The 17,846-nt window shown below is 42.0% G+C and overlaps 3 protein-coding genes and 2 non-coding genes across 6 annotated transcripts in view; 2 read left to right on the forward strand and 3 right to left on the reverse strand.

The window, feature by feature from the left end:
* Positions 1-2,399, forward strand: part of rab6ba (RAB6B, member RAS oncogene family a) — a 47,567-nt gene extending 45,168 nt beyond the window's left edge. The window contains exon 8 of the mRNA XM_026305441.1: positions 33-2,399. Within this exon, the coding sequence (XP_026161226.1) occupies positions 33-97 (65 nt within the window). The 3' untranslated portion in view covers positions 98-2,399. The remainder of the gene's footprint in view (positions 1-32) is intronic.
* A 2,210-nt stretch (positions 2,400-4,609) lies between these two features.
* On the reverse strand, positions 4,610-7,439 carry LOC113129307 (E3 ubiquitin-protein ligase RNF186). Of its 2 annotated transcripts, none has more exons than XM_026305224.1 (5): positions 7,300-7,439; positions 6,213-6,450; positions 5,631-6,099; positions 5,105-5,209; positions 4,610-5,000 (listed from the first exon to the last, which is right to left on the reverse strand). In XM_026305224.1, the coding sequence occupies exons 3-5, from the start codon at positions 5,981-5,983 to the stop codon at positions 4,955-4,957; spliced, it is 504 nt and encodes a 167-aa protein (XP_026161009.1). In that variant the 5' UTR covers positions 5,984-6,099; positions 6,213-6,450; positions 7,300-7,439; the 3' UTR covers positions 4,610-4,954. The 2 variants fall into 2 exon arrangements, with proteins under 2 accessions (XP_026161009.1, XP_026161010.1); XM_026305225.1 differs by having other exon boundaries at positions 6,213-6,422; positions 7,300-7,438.
* Positions 6,631-6,702, reverse strand: trnap-ugg (transfer RNA proline (anticodon UGG)). The gene has a single exon. It is a non-coding gene; the product is annotated as a tRNA-Pro (tRNA).
* trnap-cgg (transfer RNA proline (anticodon CGG)) lies at positions 7,134-7,205 on the reverse strand. Its single transcript has one exon. It is a non-coding gene; the product is annotated as a tRNA-Pro (tRNA).
* Positions 7,440-7,556: 117 nt separating the features above from the next.
* cep63 (centrosomal protein 63) lies at positions 7,557-13,360 on the forward strand. Its single transcript, XM_026305483.1, has 14 exons — positions 7,557-7,923; positions 8,009-8,186; positions 8,445-8,540; positions 8,809-8,925; positions 9,045-9,158; positions 9,272-9,424; positions 9,626-9,771; positions 9,951-10,094; positions 10,204-10,306; positions 10,393-10,590; positions 10,831-10,917; positions 11,063-11,256; positions 11,322-11,616; positions 11,712-13,360. Exons 1-14 carry the CDS (start codon positions 7,883-7,885, stop codon positions 11,910-11,912), a joined length of 2,067 nt encoding a protein of 688 aa, XP_026161268.1. The 5' UTR covers positions 7,557-7,882; the 3' UTR covers positions 11,913-13,360.
* Positions 13,361-17,846: the final 4,486 nt, after the last annotated feature.

The raw sequence follows: 17,846 nt of genomic DNA on the forward strand, positions 1-17,846 counted from the left end.
GTTTCCAAAGTTTCTTTAACATTTTTTTCCAGTGATCGACATCAAGTTGGACAAACCACAGGAGCCCCAGACTACTGAAGGCGGCTGTTCCTGTTAATACTCATCACCCATCGTGAAAAAAAAACCCCAACTAAAAACAAACATCATTTACACCACATGCTTGTTATTTTGCTTCCTATTGGTGAACCTGCAGCTGACTTTGCACGTTGAGAATCTGGCCTCCTCACCTGTTGTTCATCGGTTGGAGCTGGTAATATGTGAATTTGGTTCTAAAGTAGTGTAGCTTAATTTGTTAACGAAACTGCCAAAACGTCTTACAACTTGCAAAAAAATAGATGAAGATGTAAGGGAAAAAACAGATCCCCAAGTTCCATTTTCTGTGTATACATTTTTAGGTAGGAAAGGAAATTTCCCCATATTCTTTTTTTGTATTTTTCTATATGCAGGGAAATCTCTCTGGAATGGGTGTTTTTTTTTTTTTTGTTTTTTTTTTTGTTTTTAAGTTGCAAACATCTGAGCTCTGAGTTAAAGAGCTTTAGATGCAGAGGTGATTTTTAAACGTATCCTTATGGATGCCACTGTTGTTATGGGCAAAGATGTTAATCCCTACCTAGCTTTTTCAAATTTATACCTATACTTAACCATCTCCACCAACCAAGGTTTATTACCTAAATGTAAACATTCACAGCCTGTCCAGAGGTCCTGCCCATAACCCTGGATCCATAATTTTTTCTTTACAGAACAAACTGAACCAATAACATCTTGAGTATCTAATGCATGCCTAGTTTTTGAGCATAGGTACTGTCTACCAGTGTACACAAGTTGGAATATGTAAATGGTAACAATACACCAGTGACTTAATGCACTCTGATAACATTTAGTCTTTTTGTTTATGACTACTGTTGACTTGGATTTGTATACTTGACTTCAGAATCTCTTTTTGTCGTGCGTGTGCGTGTAAATGTGTGCTTTCTGTATAGGCAACGTTAGAATGCAGTCATACTGTAATAGAGGGCCACTGCCTAGTCGTGTCATACTCACCACCTCACGGCACCGTGTAGGCCACCATTCGTTTGCAGGATGTCATTGACTTCCCCACTTGCAACACCTTGTTGTGTGACATATTGGTAGTTGTGATTATGATAGTCTGCACATACAAGTGAGCAGTGGAGAATCAAACAGAGGAGCATAAAAACAAAGTTCCCTGTGTGATCTGTAGATTTTAATGGCAGACTTTGGACATTGTAACCCTGTTTTATTCCTGACAAAAGACTAATTTGCACATGTAGATGTTTCAGGTTAACTTGAAGTTATGAAAAGCTTCATTACAAATGTACAGTCACTTAATTCAAGACCTGTCTGATTGTCATAGAAACTGTCACCCCACATTTTCCCACTGAGATGAGGTGGTTTTCTTTGCTGCTTGTGTTAAAACTGACTACTGACGTTGGCGTTATGCAATGTTAAATTTGGATTCTTTTTTCTTTTCCTTTTTTCAACCAGAGCCTGATATAATAACGTACTGCCGATGAAGTCGGCCAGTGTTGAGAACACTACTTTGATTTAACTTATCTTTTGAAGTGAAATCTTACTGCACTTTTTAGGAAAGTTTTAGAATTAGAGTCACAATGTAAGTCTTAGAAACATGGTGTTTAAAAAAACAAAACAAAAAAAAAAATCTTTACCTCCAGAACATTTGGAGTTATTGTGTCATAGAATAGTGGAAAACATTTATGAATCATCACACGTTCAATAAAGGGGAGCACTCTTGTGAAAACAACTGAACTTTCTAACCAACATAATGAGCCAAATAACAATAATAACAATAAGAGAGACTGAGATGGATCATAAATTGCAGGAGATCTTGACTGAACATGCTCTTTGGTGGAGTTGGGAGTGATGAAGATAGGTTGAACTTCAACTTTGAATCCCTGAAAATCAAAAAACAAAAAAAAGTACAACCCTCTATCTTGCTGCCTATTTATTATCTGGAAATAAGAATGTACCACTCATCACTGACCATACAGCCTTGTAATAAGAGCACTTTTTGAGGAATTACGTAGTGCATATTTATTTTTAAAAGGACAAACTGATTGATGGGTAGCCGTAGACACTCTTTTGTATTTAGTGCCCTTAAATATGATAGCAGTGTCCACCTTTACTTCTTTAAGACCCATTTCTACATTCCCTGGACATGGACCAAGTAAGGAACAAACGTCTCTGTGTGTTAGGGGTCTGCATTTGAGGATGGAGGCCATGGCTGTTCCCTGAGGGTGTGTATGTTCTGTCAAAGCTCTGTGCAGCAGACCTGATCAGTCCAGAGCTGGTTCTCCATCACACTGTACAGAGATCTAGCATGTCTCTTCAAATGGTTAATAAAGATGTCTTATTACCAAAGTCAGGCAGAATCCTTTTTTTTTTATTTTTCTCTAACACTGTACATATCTGAAGTCATTCATACTTCTGTCTTTCCACCTATTGTGTTGTGGCTTCTTGTAGCCTCATTTCCTTGTAGTTCTCATTTCCTTTATTGATGATCTGCTTGATTTGTAAATGTCTTGTTAATCATTTTAGCCTAAAACTCTGAACAGGTAATGTGATAATAAAATCACATGTAAGTCAGTAAATCGATGTACATGTGTGATTATGTAGGTTACCAATCATGAAGCAACAGCTGTGACGAGCAAGTAGTGAACAAGTTGTGGCGTGCATGGTTTCTATTTGGCACAACAACAGATAGCCCCAGTTTCTGTTGATGACTTGGGAGTGGATCCTGTCATCCAAACAGCCTGCTCTACTGGCCCGGTCTGGATTAACCTGCAAACAGGCCCCAGGGCAAAAACAGATAGATGTTGACCCCATTTTTTTTAAAACCTCCCACTTTGTTTGGTTATAGTTTAATAAATGCAAATTTAAGAAAGAAAGAACACACACTATGTGGGTATCATATTAACAGAAACATTTCAATTATTATAAGCAGATTTGTGCTCACGGAAGAGAAGTGACACTAGCTGAAAATGCAGGATCTACCTGAAGGGAAATTTTGACGTTTTGGAAAAATGTTTTTATTTGTATGCTTACTGAAATTTACAAAAAAAGATTGATCCCATGCTCATATTTGTATCCAAGTACAAAGCTGCAGCAGCTTTGTTGAAGTGAAAACCAAAGTATAAAAAAGTAAAAATGCTTTGCTGTCACAGGGTGACCCTGGGGCCTGTGTGGAGTCAGATTCTGTACCCAGTCACTAATCCACTTTGGTCTGTCTTAGTATGTTGCGCTTTTGGTCCTGTACTGTATTTCTATCTGTTTTATTCAGGCACACAAAACACTCAGTGTACTCCATGTAGGGATGTACTTCTTGTTGTAATGGGTAGTAGTGTGGACACTGCCTTGTGCCAGTGTGTTGCAGAGACTGATAACCACAGTTCCTCCCAGGTAATATGTTTGTGGCTCCCGATTTAGTAACTGTCATTAATCAGACTGACCAGACCAAGTAAATACACAAGTACTCAAGTACTACACTGAAGTACCCTTTTGAGGTACTTGTGTTTTACTTGAGTATTCATTTTATATGTTACTTCATACTAATTATATTGTAGTATTGCTTCTTTTACTTGAGTAAATGATTTTAGTACTTCCTCCACCACCACCAGTCGGCCCTGGGAGTTATTTCCTGCTCCATTTAACCCTAATCCCAGTGATCAGCAAACTTAAGCCTTCACGAGGAGCCATTACAAGCATTGCAAAACTGAAATTGGTCCTGTGCCATTTCCACCACCCTGTTGTTTGCTAGTTTTCTGCTGGGTTGCTGCCTTCCTGCTGTAGCCCAGACCGCAGCTGTGACAGCCAAACCCATCTGATGCCAGATCATTTAGAAACTGGATGCAGCTCCCTGTTTGGCGTTATAGAGGACATGTCAGTCACAGTGGTTAATATACTGAAATATGGGAATCTATAAATGGTACTGAAAGGCAGAATAACACACCATCTGTGAGAAGATGATAAAGTGTATTTAATGGGCTTGTTGAGACAGCCCGTTACAGTTATTGGCCACCAAACCAGTGTGACAACTAACAGATTTCTTGCTCCATCCAGCATGTCTCCAAACAGGCAACAGGCCATGACCTCAATATGAAGACTGTAATACCAAACGGTGACCTGGAACTGAGATTTAATTCTTCCGCCCAGAAGGAGATGTTGCTGTATATTTTTGAACTGGCACAGAATACTACAGGCCATTTCTATGAAAGTGATGAGCTTAAATTCTGATGTCGTCTATCATGGAGTGCTTGCCAGATGCTCAGTGAATGGAGTTTATAATCCACTGTCATGGCTGAGTGAGTCTTTTGTGATGTTTTTTTGTTGTGTATCAAGCCTACAAAAAGTAATATTCGCATTATGCTGCTCAGAAATCTGCTGGCTTCACTTCTTCTTTTAGTCACTTAAATACTTTATGTGCCATAAAAGATGCACAGAGGAAAAGTAGAATATTGTCATGTTTTTCTTTCGAGCTCATATTTCTGTTAATACACCAGAATTAAATAGTGGATATGCAAAGATTACTTTCAAAAAATAGTTTTATTAAATACTTTGTCAAGTAGCTGTCATAAATAAAACAATACGTTACATGCAGGGGTAGTGTAATAAAACAGAGAGTGTCCTCAGGAGACCATCTGTTATGAGGGGGGGTCTTAGGGTGTCAGCCCCACTGGGACTGCTGAACCAAATCCCACAGCACCAGCTGGGAAAAATAGGTCTGGAATAAATAATGGTAAGACAGGGCACCTTTGGCTGAGGACAAAGCAACATCTTGACAGGGACTCAAATGGATTCCTGGTCTTAACGGCCTCAGTTTCACTCCCACTGACAAAGCTGAGTCAGGTCTTCTAGTTTACCATCCATAAATAATATCCTGAGCGCTGCAACATGTTGCAGCATCTTGGTCCACGTTGTTTTAAATGGTCTCTTCACTTGAAAGCCTGCGCCAGGATTTCATTTCTCTTCAAAATAAAAGAAAAACCAGAAAAAATAAATAAATGAGTATACCTTTTTTTACAGAGATACCTCTACTATCACAGTCACTTATCACACGGTCAGAACTTACATATTGCTGCCGGGCATGATCCTCTCCTGGTGGCGCTTGATCAGATTGAACTTTCTGAAGAATGTGGGCAATTTGAGTTTTGTTCCGGAGGACCTTAAGGAAACACTGAAAAGGCAAAGTTCCTGTTTTAGACAATGTTTTACTCCTGCTGAGGTGACATGCTAATGAAAAGCTCTGCGGACAAACCTAGTAATTAACGTTAATGTGTGAATGGGTAGGTATGGCTGGAATTGTTTGGAGTCAGGCTCTAAAATAACACAATTTCACTTTCTGTTTGTTTAACATTTTTACACTCACCCTACAGAAGCAGCATGTCACACTATATAGAGTTTACAGAAAAACAAGGGAAACTGAAAATAAATGGTAACGAGAGAGGTTAAAGGTCACGCTGTTTTGAGTTTATATGTGTCTCTGCCACCATATGTAGTACTACTCAGACTGAATATACCTTGAACAGGAACTGAACCGCACAACCAAAGTATTTTTGTTGGGTTAAACGTCCACGTGTCTACACTGACAAACCCACCCTTGTGCTTGTAATGAAGGTTCCAGTTTAGCCTCTGTCCTCTCCTCCTCGGCTTCCTGTTCCAGCCCGTCCTCCTCCTGCTCCCCGGCCTCTCTGTCCACGTCTTTTGGTATCTGGTCCCACAACCTGCTGTTGACCCACAGTGCTTCCTGCAGGCTGAGGCCACGGCCAATGCAGGTCACCCGACGACACAAAGGGCAGCCCACGGTCAGCAGCCCGCTCCTGACCTGCGACATTGTCTGCAGGCACAGTTCGCAGAAGGTGTGTCTGCAGTGGAGCATACGGGGAACCCTGTCCGTCCTAGAGTAAGGCAAGAAGCAGATGCTGCACTCGCTGTCCTCACACAGAACCATGGTGGGGCCAAACTGGTGGGTCACAGAATGAGTATTTGTCCCAGTTTTTTTGTTGTTTTCTTTAATTACAAGGGCAGATTGTTGCTGCAGGTCCCACAATTCCAGTTTATTTCCCTCTGTTAAAAACAAAGTATTGAAATATTACATCACAAACAGCTAGTAAGTATTATATTTGAAGGAAAAGGGTTTAAGATAAGATTAAAAACGTAAATCTACACAGCCAACTTACAGTGCGATTACTGATGTTATTCCCAGAACAACCTCGACAATCTCCCAGACCTAAACCATGGACCTGTCCCTTCAGACTGCGCTGCACAACTGCACTGCCGCGAATGGAGAGGGGAGAGTTGGCTCGTCTGCCGCCTGTTGGGAGTGTCTGATGTGTTTGTGGGGTGGGAGCGTCTGTCTTCTCACGGCCCAGTCCCTCACAAAACAACAGCTGGGAGAGCAGAGCAGCTCTTTGTTCACTGTTTGATAAACAGCAGGTGGAGAAATCAGTGTTGAAAAAAGGTTGGGAGGGGGAAATTAGGCAAACAATGATAATGGATATGGTAAAACCCTCACCCCCTAATTCAAAACGTTAAGCCCTAGTTACAAATTTGAGTTCATAAAAAAGTATCTTCCTTAAAAAAAAAAAAAAACTACTAGGGCTCGTCCGGGATTTGAACCCGGGACCTCTCGCACCCAAAGCGAGAATCATACCCCTAGACCAACGAGCCACAACACTGAATTGTAAAAGTTGGTGTTAAATAGGAAACCCGCCCTTGATTGAAATTATTTGTTATGGTGGTGTGTCATTCTGAGCCGGGTACTTCCATGAGCTGAGCTCCACACAAAAATCTGTAAAATACATGAAATATCTCACACCTCTGTTCGACCTAACACAAGCTAATGTAAGCTAAAGCCTAGTGACGTCGAAATATTTTAGGTTAACACGTAGTATATTCTCAAGTACATAAATTAGGACCATTTCTTTAAGTGCAACATGCACTGGGACGAAATGAGGCCCAGAACGACCGCAACAAATCCAAAAGGTACGTTAATGCTACAGATGTTGTACCGTTAACACTGCTAACAGTGAGGTGACGTTTCGCGTTAGTATGGTAACAATTGGTTACATTTTTTTTATTCGAAGGTAATCAAAAAGATTGGGCTCGTCCGGGATTTGAACCCGGGACCTCTCGCACCCGAAGCGAGAATCATACCCCTAGACCAACGAGCCACGTGCTCAAAGAGACCGGAAAGCACAATTTAATGGCTGACTTGACAACTGGATTTATATGCATTGATATTATATTGATGATAATATGGATTACCTGTCGTTGCCGTCTTCTCAGCAATCTGTGGCAATTTTGCCCTATGTAATCGAACAAAAGGACGTGGAAAGAGGCTTCATTCACGCACGGATCACGTAATGAACCCATTTTCGCCCTGCGTCATCTTATCCTCTCTTATATTAACGTTAAACTCTTTGGCTCTAACGCATAGGTCTACGTACAGCGTGCTGAGGTCACAGGTTGGAGGTGGAGTTACCGCCTTACATCAGGAAATCAAATGTACTCGATAGAGCTGTAACGGTTGAACAGCGTAGCACAGTTAGCGATGTCAACAAAAGCAGTTAGACACACCGAAATTAGAAATTAATGTTACTTTCTACCGTTTGTTTTCTATACTGCAGACATTAATTGTCTGCTTACGGCACCTACACATGCTACAGTGCAAAGTAATCTGGAGTAACGTTAGTTGTTTGAGTGTTTATTTCATCTCACGCAACTTAACGTTTGCTGACGTCGCTTTAGCTCAGTAACGTTATGGCTAACGCTAACTGGTAACTGAGTACTGTCATAGAGCTTGCTGGGCTAGTCATCTTAAAAAGACTTGATAAAAGACTCCAACCAAATGGAGTCTTCCTCTGGATATCTGCTGAATGCTGATCTAAGGTAATATAATTAGACTGTCTTAAAGCCAGACAAACGGTGAGATGTGTACACCCCTGTGTGCTGAGATTTGCCATCTGTATTGCAGCTCTGTGCTGTCATCATGTGAGCCAGAGCTCCAGGAGCTGATGCGACAGATTGACATTATGATCCATCGTCAGAAGACTGAATGGGAGACTGACATGCAGGCCATGGAGCACAGGCTGAAAAGTGCAGAAGAGGATCTACTGACGTCCAGAAATCTCATTCAGCAGAGGGACTTGGAGGTGAGGTAGAAGTTATATTGTAGTGTTTTTCACTGCAGTTGAATCAGTTATATTTAATCCAGGGTTTTCACATTTATTGTGATGACTTAACTGTGACTCCTGAGTCGTAGTCACTCTCATTCTGAACTGAGACAAAAGTTGAGAGGGGGCTAATGTTTTCTAGCCAGAATGGTTGCATGTCACTGGTGTTATATAATGTTTTTTTTTTTTTTAATGTTGATGTTTAACCTACATCACCATTTTCACCCATCATCATAGATTGGATTGCTCCAAAACCAGCTAAAGGACACCCAGACTGGTCGACAAGAGCTAGTTGCCAAGTACGAGCAACAACTGCAGAAGGTCTTTGAAGAGGTGAGGCAACTTGTCTACTGCGCAATAAACATCAGTCAAGTCTGTCAGTTAATCGATCAGTAGGTATACTTTTTGTTAAACTCTTTTAAGTTCTTTAAAATCTAGAAAACACTTGGGTAAAGTGGAAATGTACAGATTTGTGGACTTTTATTTCTGCTTGACAGTCATATGTGATATATCTCCTGATATGAATATTGCACCAGAATTTAGAAAATCCTTTTACAGTGGAGACATATGTTGATAAAAAGCATTAACATTTTTCTTGTAGTTGGAAAAATTAAAGAGAAGTTACTACAAGTGTCAGCGCAAACAGCTCAAGGAGATCAATGGAAGCACAAAAGTGACAGATCTTTCAGAGGTGACAGCACTCCATGGAAAAATAAAGGTACAGCAGTCCAATTCCCCTCCCATCTTTTCTTCGCATTACCCTAGTCACCTACAAATTACCCTTCACTGCCAACTAGTGGTTATTTTGAACATAGTTATCCATCCCTCTCCCTGCAGGAATATCATCAGCGCTCTGCAGAGTGGGAGCAGCAGTGCAACCAGTATCAAAAACAACTGACAGCACTGGAGGCCCAGAATAAGAGTCTGACTGATGAGCTCACACATGTGAAAGTAAAAGCAAAATATTAACCATACATGGGATGTCAAGTCAGACAGTGTTTAATTCTGAAGTAAAGTAAAAGCAGGTGACTTTTCACACATAGTTTCTGACATTACCTGTCCAGTCCCAGAAGGAGCACAGGGAATGCTGTTCAAAGGTGCAGCGTCTGCGCACTCAGCTAGAGAAGGCTCAGGGCAGCCTGCACTCACAGGAGCTGGAACTAGAACGACTCCGACCCCTCGAGGTGTGGCTGGGACAACACCAGAGAGATCAGCAGGTGAGCAGGACGAGAGGAGCAAATAGCAGGGCCCCTAATGTCCTAGATTATTGATAATGTATTTATTATTTAAGCTATTTTTCAATCAAAATGCCAAATATTCTTTAGGTTTAATTGCATTCATTTGGACATTTATTGCTTTTTCATCATCTGATAGTAAACTGTATATCAAAAAGAACAATTGCCGCTGATTTTGTGCAGGTGTTTTCAGAGGAGCGGGAGGAACTGCATGCCACGCTGGATTCTCAGGATGCATTTGTGCGAAGAGCCAGTCTTGAGCGCCAAAGACTTTGTAATGAAGCTGCCAGACTGAAACAACTAGTGCAGGCTAAAGATCAAGTCATTCGGTGGGTGAATCTCTCTCGGTAATGTATGTGAAGCCTTATGACGCAGTTCAGGAACACACCCACAAGAGGGCGGTGTGTACTGTTACTCCCGGGGTCAGTAGCTTGGTCTGCAGCAGTCCAACAGAAAAGCGAGGAACAGGTGAAATGACAATGTTTAGTGGATATTCCTGTGTGTGCAGCTCTCTGGAGGACTGTCTCACAGCTCAGGGCTGTAGTGCTGTGGAAACCCTGAGGCAAGATCTGGAGAAAACTGCAACCAAGCTTCACTGTGCTCAAGCATGTGAAGTGCATCTCAAGGCTGAACTGGCATGTCTGAAAGAGAGGTGAACACTAGCCTCTTCATAAGCACATGTTTTTATCATTTTGGATGTGTAACTTTTCTGTTTGTTTTGAATTATCAACATCAGTTTGATGTTTTTGTGCTTTGCTCAGACTGAAGAAGATGAGCCAACAGAGAGACAACCATTCAAGGACAGAGCAAGAACTGAGGAGTGTTAAAGCTGAACGTGACTCTTGCCTTTCTGAAATGAAAAAGGTTCTATTGCGGTTTCTTTATTGTTGTGGTTTCTTCATAGCCCAGTATATCACCTGTATTGATGCCTCTGTGGATTCATTCCATAGCTCAGAGAAGAGCTTCAAAGGGCCAAACAGACTCACAGCGGTGAGGTGGAGGGGATGAGGAAGGAGGTGTCAAAGCTGACGGGCGAGCTGCACCAGCGTGACCTCGCCATCACAACGATGAGCGGTTCTTTGGCTGATGTCAAGCAGCAGCTCCACAGTGAGGTGGAGCAGGCACAGCAGAAAGTAATGGAGCTCAAAGTAAGAGAAGAAACATGAAACTGAAGTTATTACATTAGGGTTTATTGAGCTTTTCAGAGGAGGTCGAGGATTGCAGTTGTTGTGCTTGTAACTTTTTGCCTGCAGAAAGCTCTGATTCCTGAGAAGAGCTTTGTGTTTTGGGCCCTTATGTTTTCTTAAGGGTTTAGAGGTGTCATACTGTCATCTGCTGACTGGTTTAGTAAAGTAGGTCACACTTTTCCTGTTTCTGATTTTTCCCAGATGATTCAGGCACAGCTGGAGACTCTACAAAGTGAAAACCATCATCTGAAAGGTCTGCTGCATAGACTGGAGTCTCAGTCACCCAAGGTTTGTCTGCTTTGACATAGTTGTTATGTAGTCATTGCATAGCTTTGCAGACAGGATTCTTGTCTTAATTTGGATCTGGTGGTTGTGTGTAAATCTGATTCATCTGTCTCTCTGCTGATGCCCTGAATCACTTGGCTCTCTGCAGAGGGGGGACTCCTCACTTGCATCCCTGAGAGAGAGTTATGTCTCATCCCTGGGCAGCCTGGAACAGGAGAATCGACAGCTACGACAGGCCCTTAGTGAGATGAGCGGCCAAGCTGGGGAGTCCAACAAGGAGAAATATGAACAAGCCCTGCTCAGCCATGCCGTACCTGACCACCCACAGCCGGCTCAGGACAGGTAGGTCGTAAATATACACACACACATACAAAGGATCAAGAACCTGAACCTTGTTTAATCTGTAGGAATGAAGATGGCTTAAGAGCTACGCTGCAGGAGACCACCACTCGCTATGAAGGAGAGATCCAGAGGCTCTTTCAGCAGCTGCAGGCCACATCCCAGTCCCCCACAGAGCAGACCCAGAACAGCAGGCCTCACTCATCTGCATCCTCCTCCTCCTCCTCCAGTAGACTCTCCAAGAAAAACTCAATGCCAACATCAAATTTAAGCAGCCCTGCTGCTCAGGTACAAAGTTCCAGCTCTGAAGATTCTTTGAATCTTGTGTCTGGAGAAAAACCCCTTCCCTCTACCTCTCCACTGGTGAGTCTGATCACAAAGAGTCCACACTACTGTCTTACTGCTCCTGCCTTTTGTAAGCGAAGAGTCTTACATTCGTGTGTTTTTCTTCCCCCCAGGAGCATGTGTCAGTGTCCACTGCAGACGACATGGTCAGTCATTTCCTGGAAGACGAACTGTTACGGACCAATGAGCTTTTTCAGAGACTGGACACCCACATCCAGGGTATGAGAGAGAACAACATCAGGACAGTCTTGAAGTTCCTACCTGATCGCTCAGGCCCCGACTCTGCCCAGACATCTGTACAGAATGGTCAGTGACTGAGTAAGGCGGAATAAATCGGAGAAAGTGTGTGGAATCGCAGTGCCACAAACTGTGTGTGATCATGTGCTTAATTAACGTGGATGCTGTGGAGAATGACAGTTGTGGGACATTTGGTATTGGAGATGTGTGTTCTGTACACTTAGTAAGGGAGCTTTGAGTTCACCTGAGGGGTTTTTTTTTTTTTTTTTTAGTAATCAAGGAACATCCCCTACGTCTTTAACTCTGTTGGCAAATTACACACGTAAGTCTAAAAAGATACTCGGTTTACGATGCAAATTCTATAATAGCTGTCATCAAAAATACATTACGTTTCCCAATGCTCTTCATCTGGCCAGCTTGTAATCTGGTGGAAAAGGGCAAAAAAAAATTAGAAGGGCTAAAAGAAAGAAAAGCACAAGTGTTACTTACGGCTAACGGCAGGCAGTGTGCCAGGGCTCCGGATTTGTTCCAGTTTTTATAGGAATATGTCCCACCTGCTTCAGGAGTATGTCACTGGATATGTTCAACTTGACCAGTCACGTGAGCTCTTGTGCCCAAGGTGTTTTTACAATATGGAGCATTGCATTCCAGCTTGTACGGTCTCTGCCATATGAGTGTTGCAGCTAGGAGAAAAAAAACATGATTTTATGTATGTTTGATTTCCTTTACAGTGATGGTTTGTATCTAACCTAATGTTAAAATTTTGTGAGTGAGCCACTTGGCTACGAAATGGCCTCTTTAAAGTACAGGTTTCCTTATCAAATCATGATTGGAATTTGTCTGCACTCTGTTTGAAATGGCCTTAAAACTGTGTTGACCATTGATGGTGTTTTCTACGTGACCTTACATAACTGACTATGGTTGCTGAATTCCACCACAGTTACTTGTTGGACTCCTGACATTAAGCGGGGTTCCTTCGCAGTTTTTCTTGTAGGAGGCTGTGTATTCCAGTTTTTCAAAATCGCCCGGAATGCGGCGTTAATTTGCGCTTCAGATTTACATCCAGAGGAAAAAAATGTTGCTGTGAATGAAAGGATTGTCCATCCTCCCTGCACATCTGTCACAACTGGGAAAACACCATGCGTACATGTATGTACACGTCTGTCCAGACATTTCAGACAGCAGGGAGAGAGAGAAGACCACTCATACTGTAGCTCTCTTTATTTTCTTGTTTACTCATGTCCCAAACCCCTTCAGCACCACCGCCATCACCACCCACCCAGCAGAGGCCCTCCAGCCAGTCTAGCGCAGGAATGCGTGCACCGTGCCAGCGCTGTCATGAACCTTCCCCTGCGGCCTGCTTTGTCCTCTTGTTAGAAAGCTTATGGAATGTTAATATCAACCATGTGGGGCACTGAACACTGAAAGGCCAAGGGGGTTGGATGGGGTTCTTATATTTTATGACTTTCCTAATGAAGGACACACTGATAGAATGGAAATAAAGTGGAAAATCATTGTCAAGAAATATGTGTTTTTCATTTTTGCAGTCTTACTGTTACAACAACAGTACAGAAGTAATGTTCAGCTGTCTGAGTCCAGTCACTTCTCACTTTGGTATTCGGTAGTCTGTGTTACTAGTGCTGTAAGCCCCAGCAAACAGCACTGAGGAATCTGGCAAGGGAGGCATTCCTCTGGCTGTCTGGAGGGAGGTAAAAAATTTTAATATGTGGAGATTCCTTCAAGAGGCCTAGTAAAAGGGAAGAGCCGATCCAAGTCCAGAGAGCACTATTTACGTAATGTTTCCCAGGAAAATTCTTTAAGCTGCAAGCTGATTGAGTAATGGTTAAGTTGATAATTGATTGGATGGATAAATGAAATTGCCAGCACTGGGCTCTCAAACCTATCAAGGCATCTGATCTCTCAAGGTGTTCTCTTTTTTTTTTTTTTTTTAAATGATTATGTTATGCTTTTAAAGGGCCATTCCAGCAATTTAGTTTTGTACCTTAATACCATTGGCTCCCCAAACCAGTGTCATAATATTAAAGAAATGGTCAAAGAAACTGAAGCAGCAGGGTCTGAGTTGACCTGACTTTGTGTCTCAAAAAACACTAGCTCCTTCATTTCGGTGTCTTTCATTAGCCACCTACACATTTATTTCAAACTAAAAATGCCTAGTTTGAAAGCTAATGTTGCTCCGTCTTGTGAATGTGTAAGTAAACGCCAGTTTGGTAACATGTTGGCAATAATTACTAAACAAGTGGTTGCGCAAGGAAGAGCAGGAAATGTGACTGAAAGCTTTGAAAAATATGAGATTAAGTCGACCTTGTGATGAGAATTGTCAAATTGACACATTTTAGTCATAGATATTGAAGGAAAATTCTGTCTTTAGTTAAATGAAGGCTATTGTAGTGTGAAGATATATTACTGAAATATGCAAAAAAAAAATAAACTGAAGAATGTCTTTGGTCCAACTGTTTTACTTCACTGTTTTACCTCCAGTGAACATATTTTTAGCGCTTTAGTAGGTTTTTTTTTTTTTTTTTTGGCAATACCATTACATTCAATTAACATTCCGGTTCAAACGGTTTTATGTGACATTTTACTCATGGAGATAACATATGAATTATTGCTGCAAATCAGTGTTGGAGAGCTCAAGTGCAAAGGTGGTTTTGGAGTGTTGAGTCTTTCATGGCTAGTTTTACCACGAATAAGCAGCAGAGGGAGCAATTAAATGCACTGCTGTCATACTAAGGTCAACAGTAATGAATGTGAATCCCGGTAAGGCCCAGTAATTTAGGGGCTTGCATCTAGGTCCTTGGCTTGAAAGTTAGTTTCCCTGCAGGAATGGATCTACAGTCCAAACACAACACTGAACACCTTATGTCACACAAAAGACATTCTAGCAAACACACAAAGCCAACTTATCTGTTAAGTTCTGCCCTTGAATGAACTAACTTTGTGAATACCATGTGGGAAAATCAGTCCATATTATCAATCCATCTGGAGGGAAGGAGACATCTGCGGTATTTGTTTCAGGAATTTCCCTTATCTGTAAGATCATAGCTAGTCATGGGTATAAAGGAGAATAACGATAGATTTTAGAGGGATTACTTATCTCTGTGTGATTGCTTAGAACCAGTGGAGGTTGGTGGGGATGTTTTTTTAAACCAGGTAGAGTCAACTGCCAAAGGCTTCTGAGTGTGAAAATGGCAAAATGTCAGTCTGTCTGACAAATGATTATTTCTGTGTGTGAAAAATGTTATCATAGTGGTCCATAAAGTGAGAATCCTCTCTTAAGCATCCTTCATGCTGCTTCTGAGTGATGGAGTACCCATCACAGATTGTTGCCCTTTGGCAGACATGACAAACATGTCTCTTTATGCTGAACTTCCTTCATAAGATAAGACAACTTTTCCCACAATTGTTGCAGCCTGCATGCATTCTTTGTTGCACATTCCGTGGTGGGGCCTCAGAGAACATGCCTGTCGTGCTTCGCATGCATCCATGTCCCACTTCTATCTCCAAACCATGTTCCTTATTTTTATGGGAATGTCTTATTGTTCTGGGCGGGTGGGGTTTGAATGAGAGGGTGCAGGTTGTGGCCAGACTCATCTCGTGCAGTGCGACTCCGGACGGTCACTGCAAGATTTCAAGTATCCTGCAGAGACAGAGGGGCGCGTTCTTATTGCCCCGCTGAGGGCTCCGTGCTAAGGGAGCTGTGCCAGAGAGGCCAAGAGGAAAAGACTCCACAATACAATCAGTGTGTTACGTGCATGCTTGTGTCCCGCTTACAGTGTGGGATTGTTTGCCTGGTGATGCATGTAAACAGTGGTGGACGAAGTATGGGAAGTATCAGGATGAACACCATGACATAAAATTACTGTGTGACATGACACAGACATACCTTTACTTTGTGAAGCTTTTTACAGATGTGGAAGATGAGCTTCCTTGTGATGGTCATGACGTCGTTATCACACGCTCCTTTTGGTGACGCGTGAGTGGCCTCCTTCATCCTTTTCTGGATTTTGGTGATTTTCCTACTCTTGTAAAGATGTTCTACTCTGTGAGGTGCTCACCACTAATCTTTTCTCTTATACATTTCAACTTAAAATGTGGCATTCATGATTTAATCAGAAGTGACAAACATCAATATTTTGACAGCACCAGTTTCTCGAATGAAAGCATATGTTGTGAAAGACGGCGGCTCATAGCGATGAACCTACAGATGATATCATCCCAAACCTGCAGGTTCCCTCAGTTTTCATTAAGCCTTATGAAGTTGGTGTAGTGTAGCTGCACAAATCACAACTGTCACCACTCTAATAGCACTGTTTTTGGTTACAGCAGGTAGAGGTTTCCAGCTGGTAAGTGCGAAAAATGTCTAAAAACCCAGCAGCAAGTGGCCAGCTATCTGGCTAAGCTGGCGGCTGAAGAGCCAGATGTTAGTAAAGACACAGATAAAACAGAGTGTGGTAATGAAAATACAGTATCATTAAATCAAATTTTCCTTAGTAGTTGTCCAGCAGATGTAAACACTTTATCGTTGACTGATGATTGCTTGGATAACTCAAATTACTGGCAAACAGTAGCAACAGCCAATACAGGCAATAATTGCTGATGTCTGTGGAGGCCAGATGCCTGTAGGGTGATGCTAGTGCTGAGACTGAATCTGCTTATGCTGAGAGCAGCAAACCGTTGGCAGAATCTGATGTGGTGGGTTGCAGCTGGCTGCTGGGAGCTGGAGGGGTACAGTGGTCTTGGATCTGGCTTTCTGTTTCCTGAAGCTGTGCATAGAGACTGCGTGATGCAGCGTTCAGCCAGAGGAATAGGCTGCGGTGGCAGGTGGAAACTGATGCAACAAGTGGACCCTGAAAGTGCAGATGGATTGAGCCAGCATGCAAAGGCTGTGGTGTTTGCTGGCTGGGTTTGGAGCTGGAATGTTTAATCCCAACACTGCATGTTCAGATTACCAGCCAAAGCATTAGGCCGTCAGGGAGAGTGAAGATTGACTGTGACTGGGAATGGCAAGTGCAACATGACGGAGAAGGGTTTCTGAAGGCTGAAGGTGAATGCTACAGGCTGTCAGAGGCTGTAGGATGGAGGTCGGGCCTACAGTTGGATTCCCCTGGCTGCATATTTTTATAGATATGTAACCCAGACAGGGCAGGAATTTTTTTTTCATGCAGCTTGTCCGTGTATGCACCAATGGTGTGTTCCATTATGTAAAAACTATTTAGCACATTCCTTGTTCATTCACAGCTAATGAGGCCATCCATTTTGATTGTCTCATGCAATTAGTTTGCAGATTTCGCCCTGTAACCACGAACATCCAGGGCCAGCTCCATTTTCCATTTTCTCTCCCTCGCTCTCTGTGTTACGCAATGACATGCACAGGTTTGACTGAACGTGACCCTAAAGACCCTAAAGGTGTGAGCTATGACGTAATATAAAAAAACAGAAACCTGCCACAAGTTTGTTTACAAGCTAAACTAAAAGCACACAACACTTTAACTGGATTTTTTTTTTCCTCCCCCAACTGTCATATTACAGTGAAAATGAGTATTTTGAAGCAAAGGTCAGGTGCCATTCAGTCTGTTAGAGCTGTGATATACTTCACTTGAAAAATAAACCACAGGAAAAAGTTGGAAAAACAATCTAAAACGACTGATTATAATCTACACTACACCAATCTCCTGGGACACACATGAATTGGTGAGAGGAAGAGTGCGTTTACATTTTTTAACTCGTAGTGACATAAACAGCTGAACATGTTTTGATTTGTATGAAATGCCTGAGGAAGTGACTCCCTTCCAACTTTCTGGTTTAAAAAAAAAACAAAAAAAAAACATCTTTCCGTGACGCTGTTGAAAAGTAAGAAGTTTTACCTTTAGCAAAAATCTGATATTACCATCATACTTTGTTTTGTTTTTTTTTAACTCTCACTTGCCTTTGAACCATGAACCTGCAGAGGTTACAGGTTGGTAAAGGTTTGGTTTCTGCTGCCTGTGGTC

This window comes from Mastacembelus armatus, chromosome 4 (assembly GCF_900324485.2).
Source record: "Mastacembelus armatus chromosome 4, fMasArm1.2, whole genome shotgun sequence".
NCBI classification, from domain to species: Eukaryota; Metazoa; Chordata; class Actinopteri; order Synbranchiformes; family Mastacembelidae; genus Mastacembelus; species Mastacembelus armatus.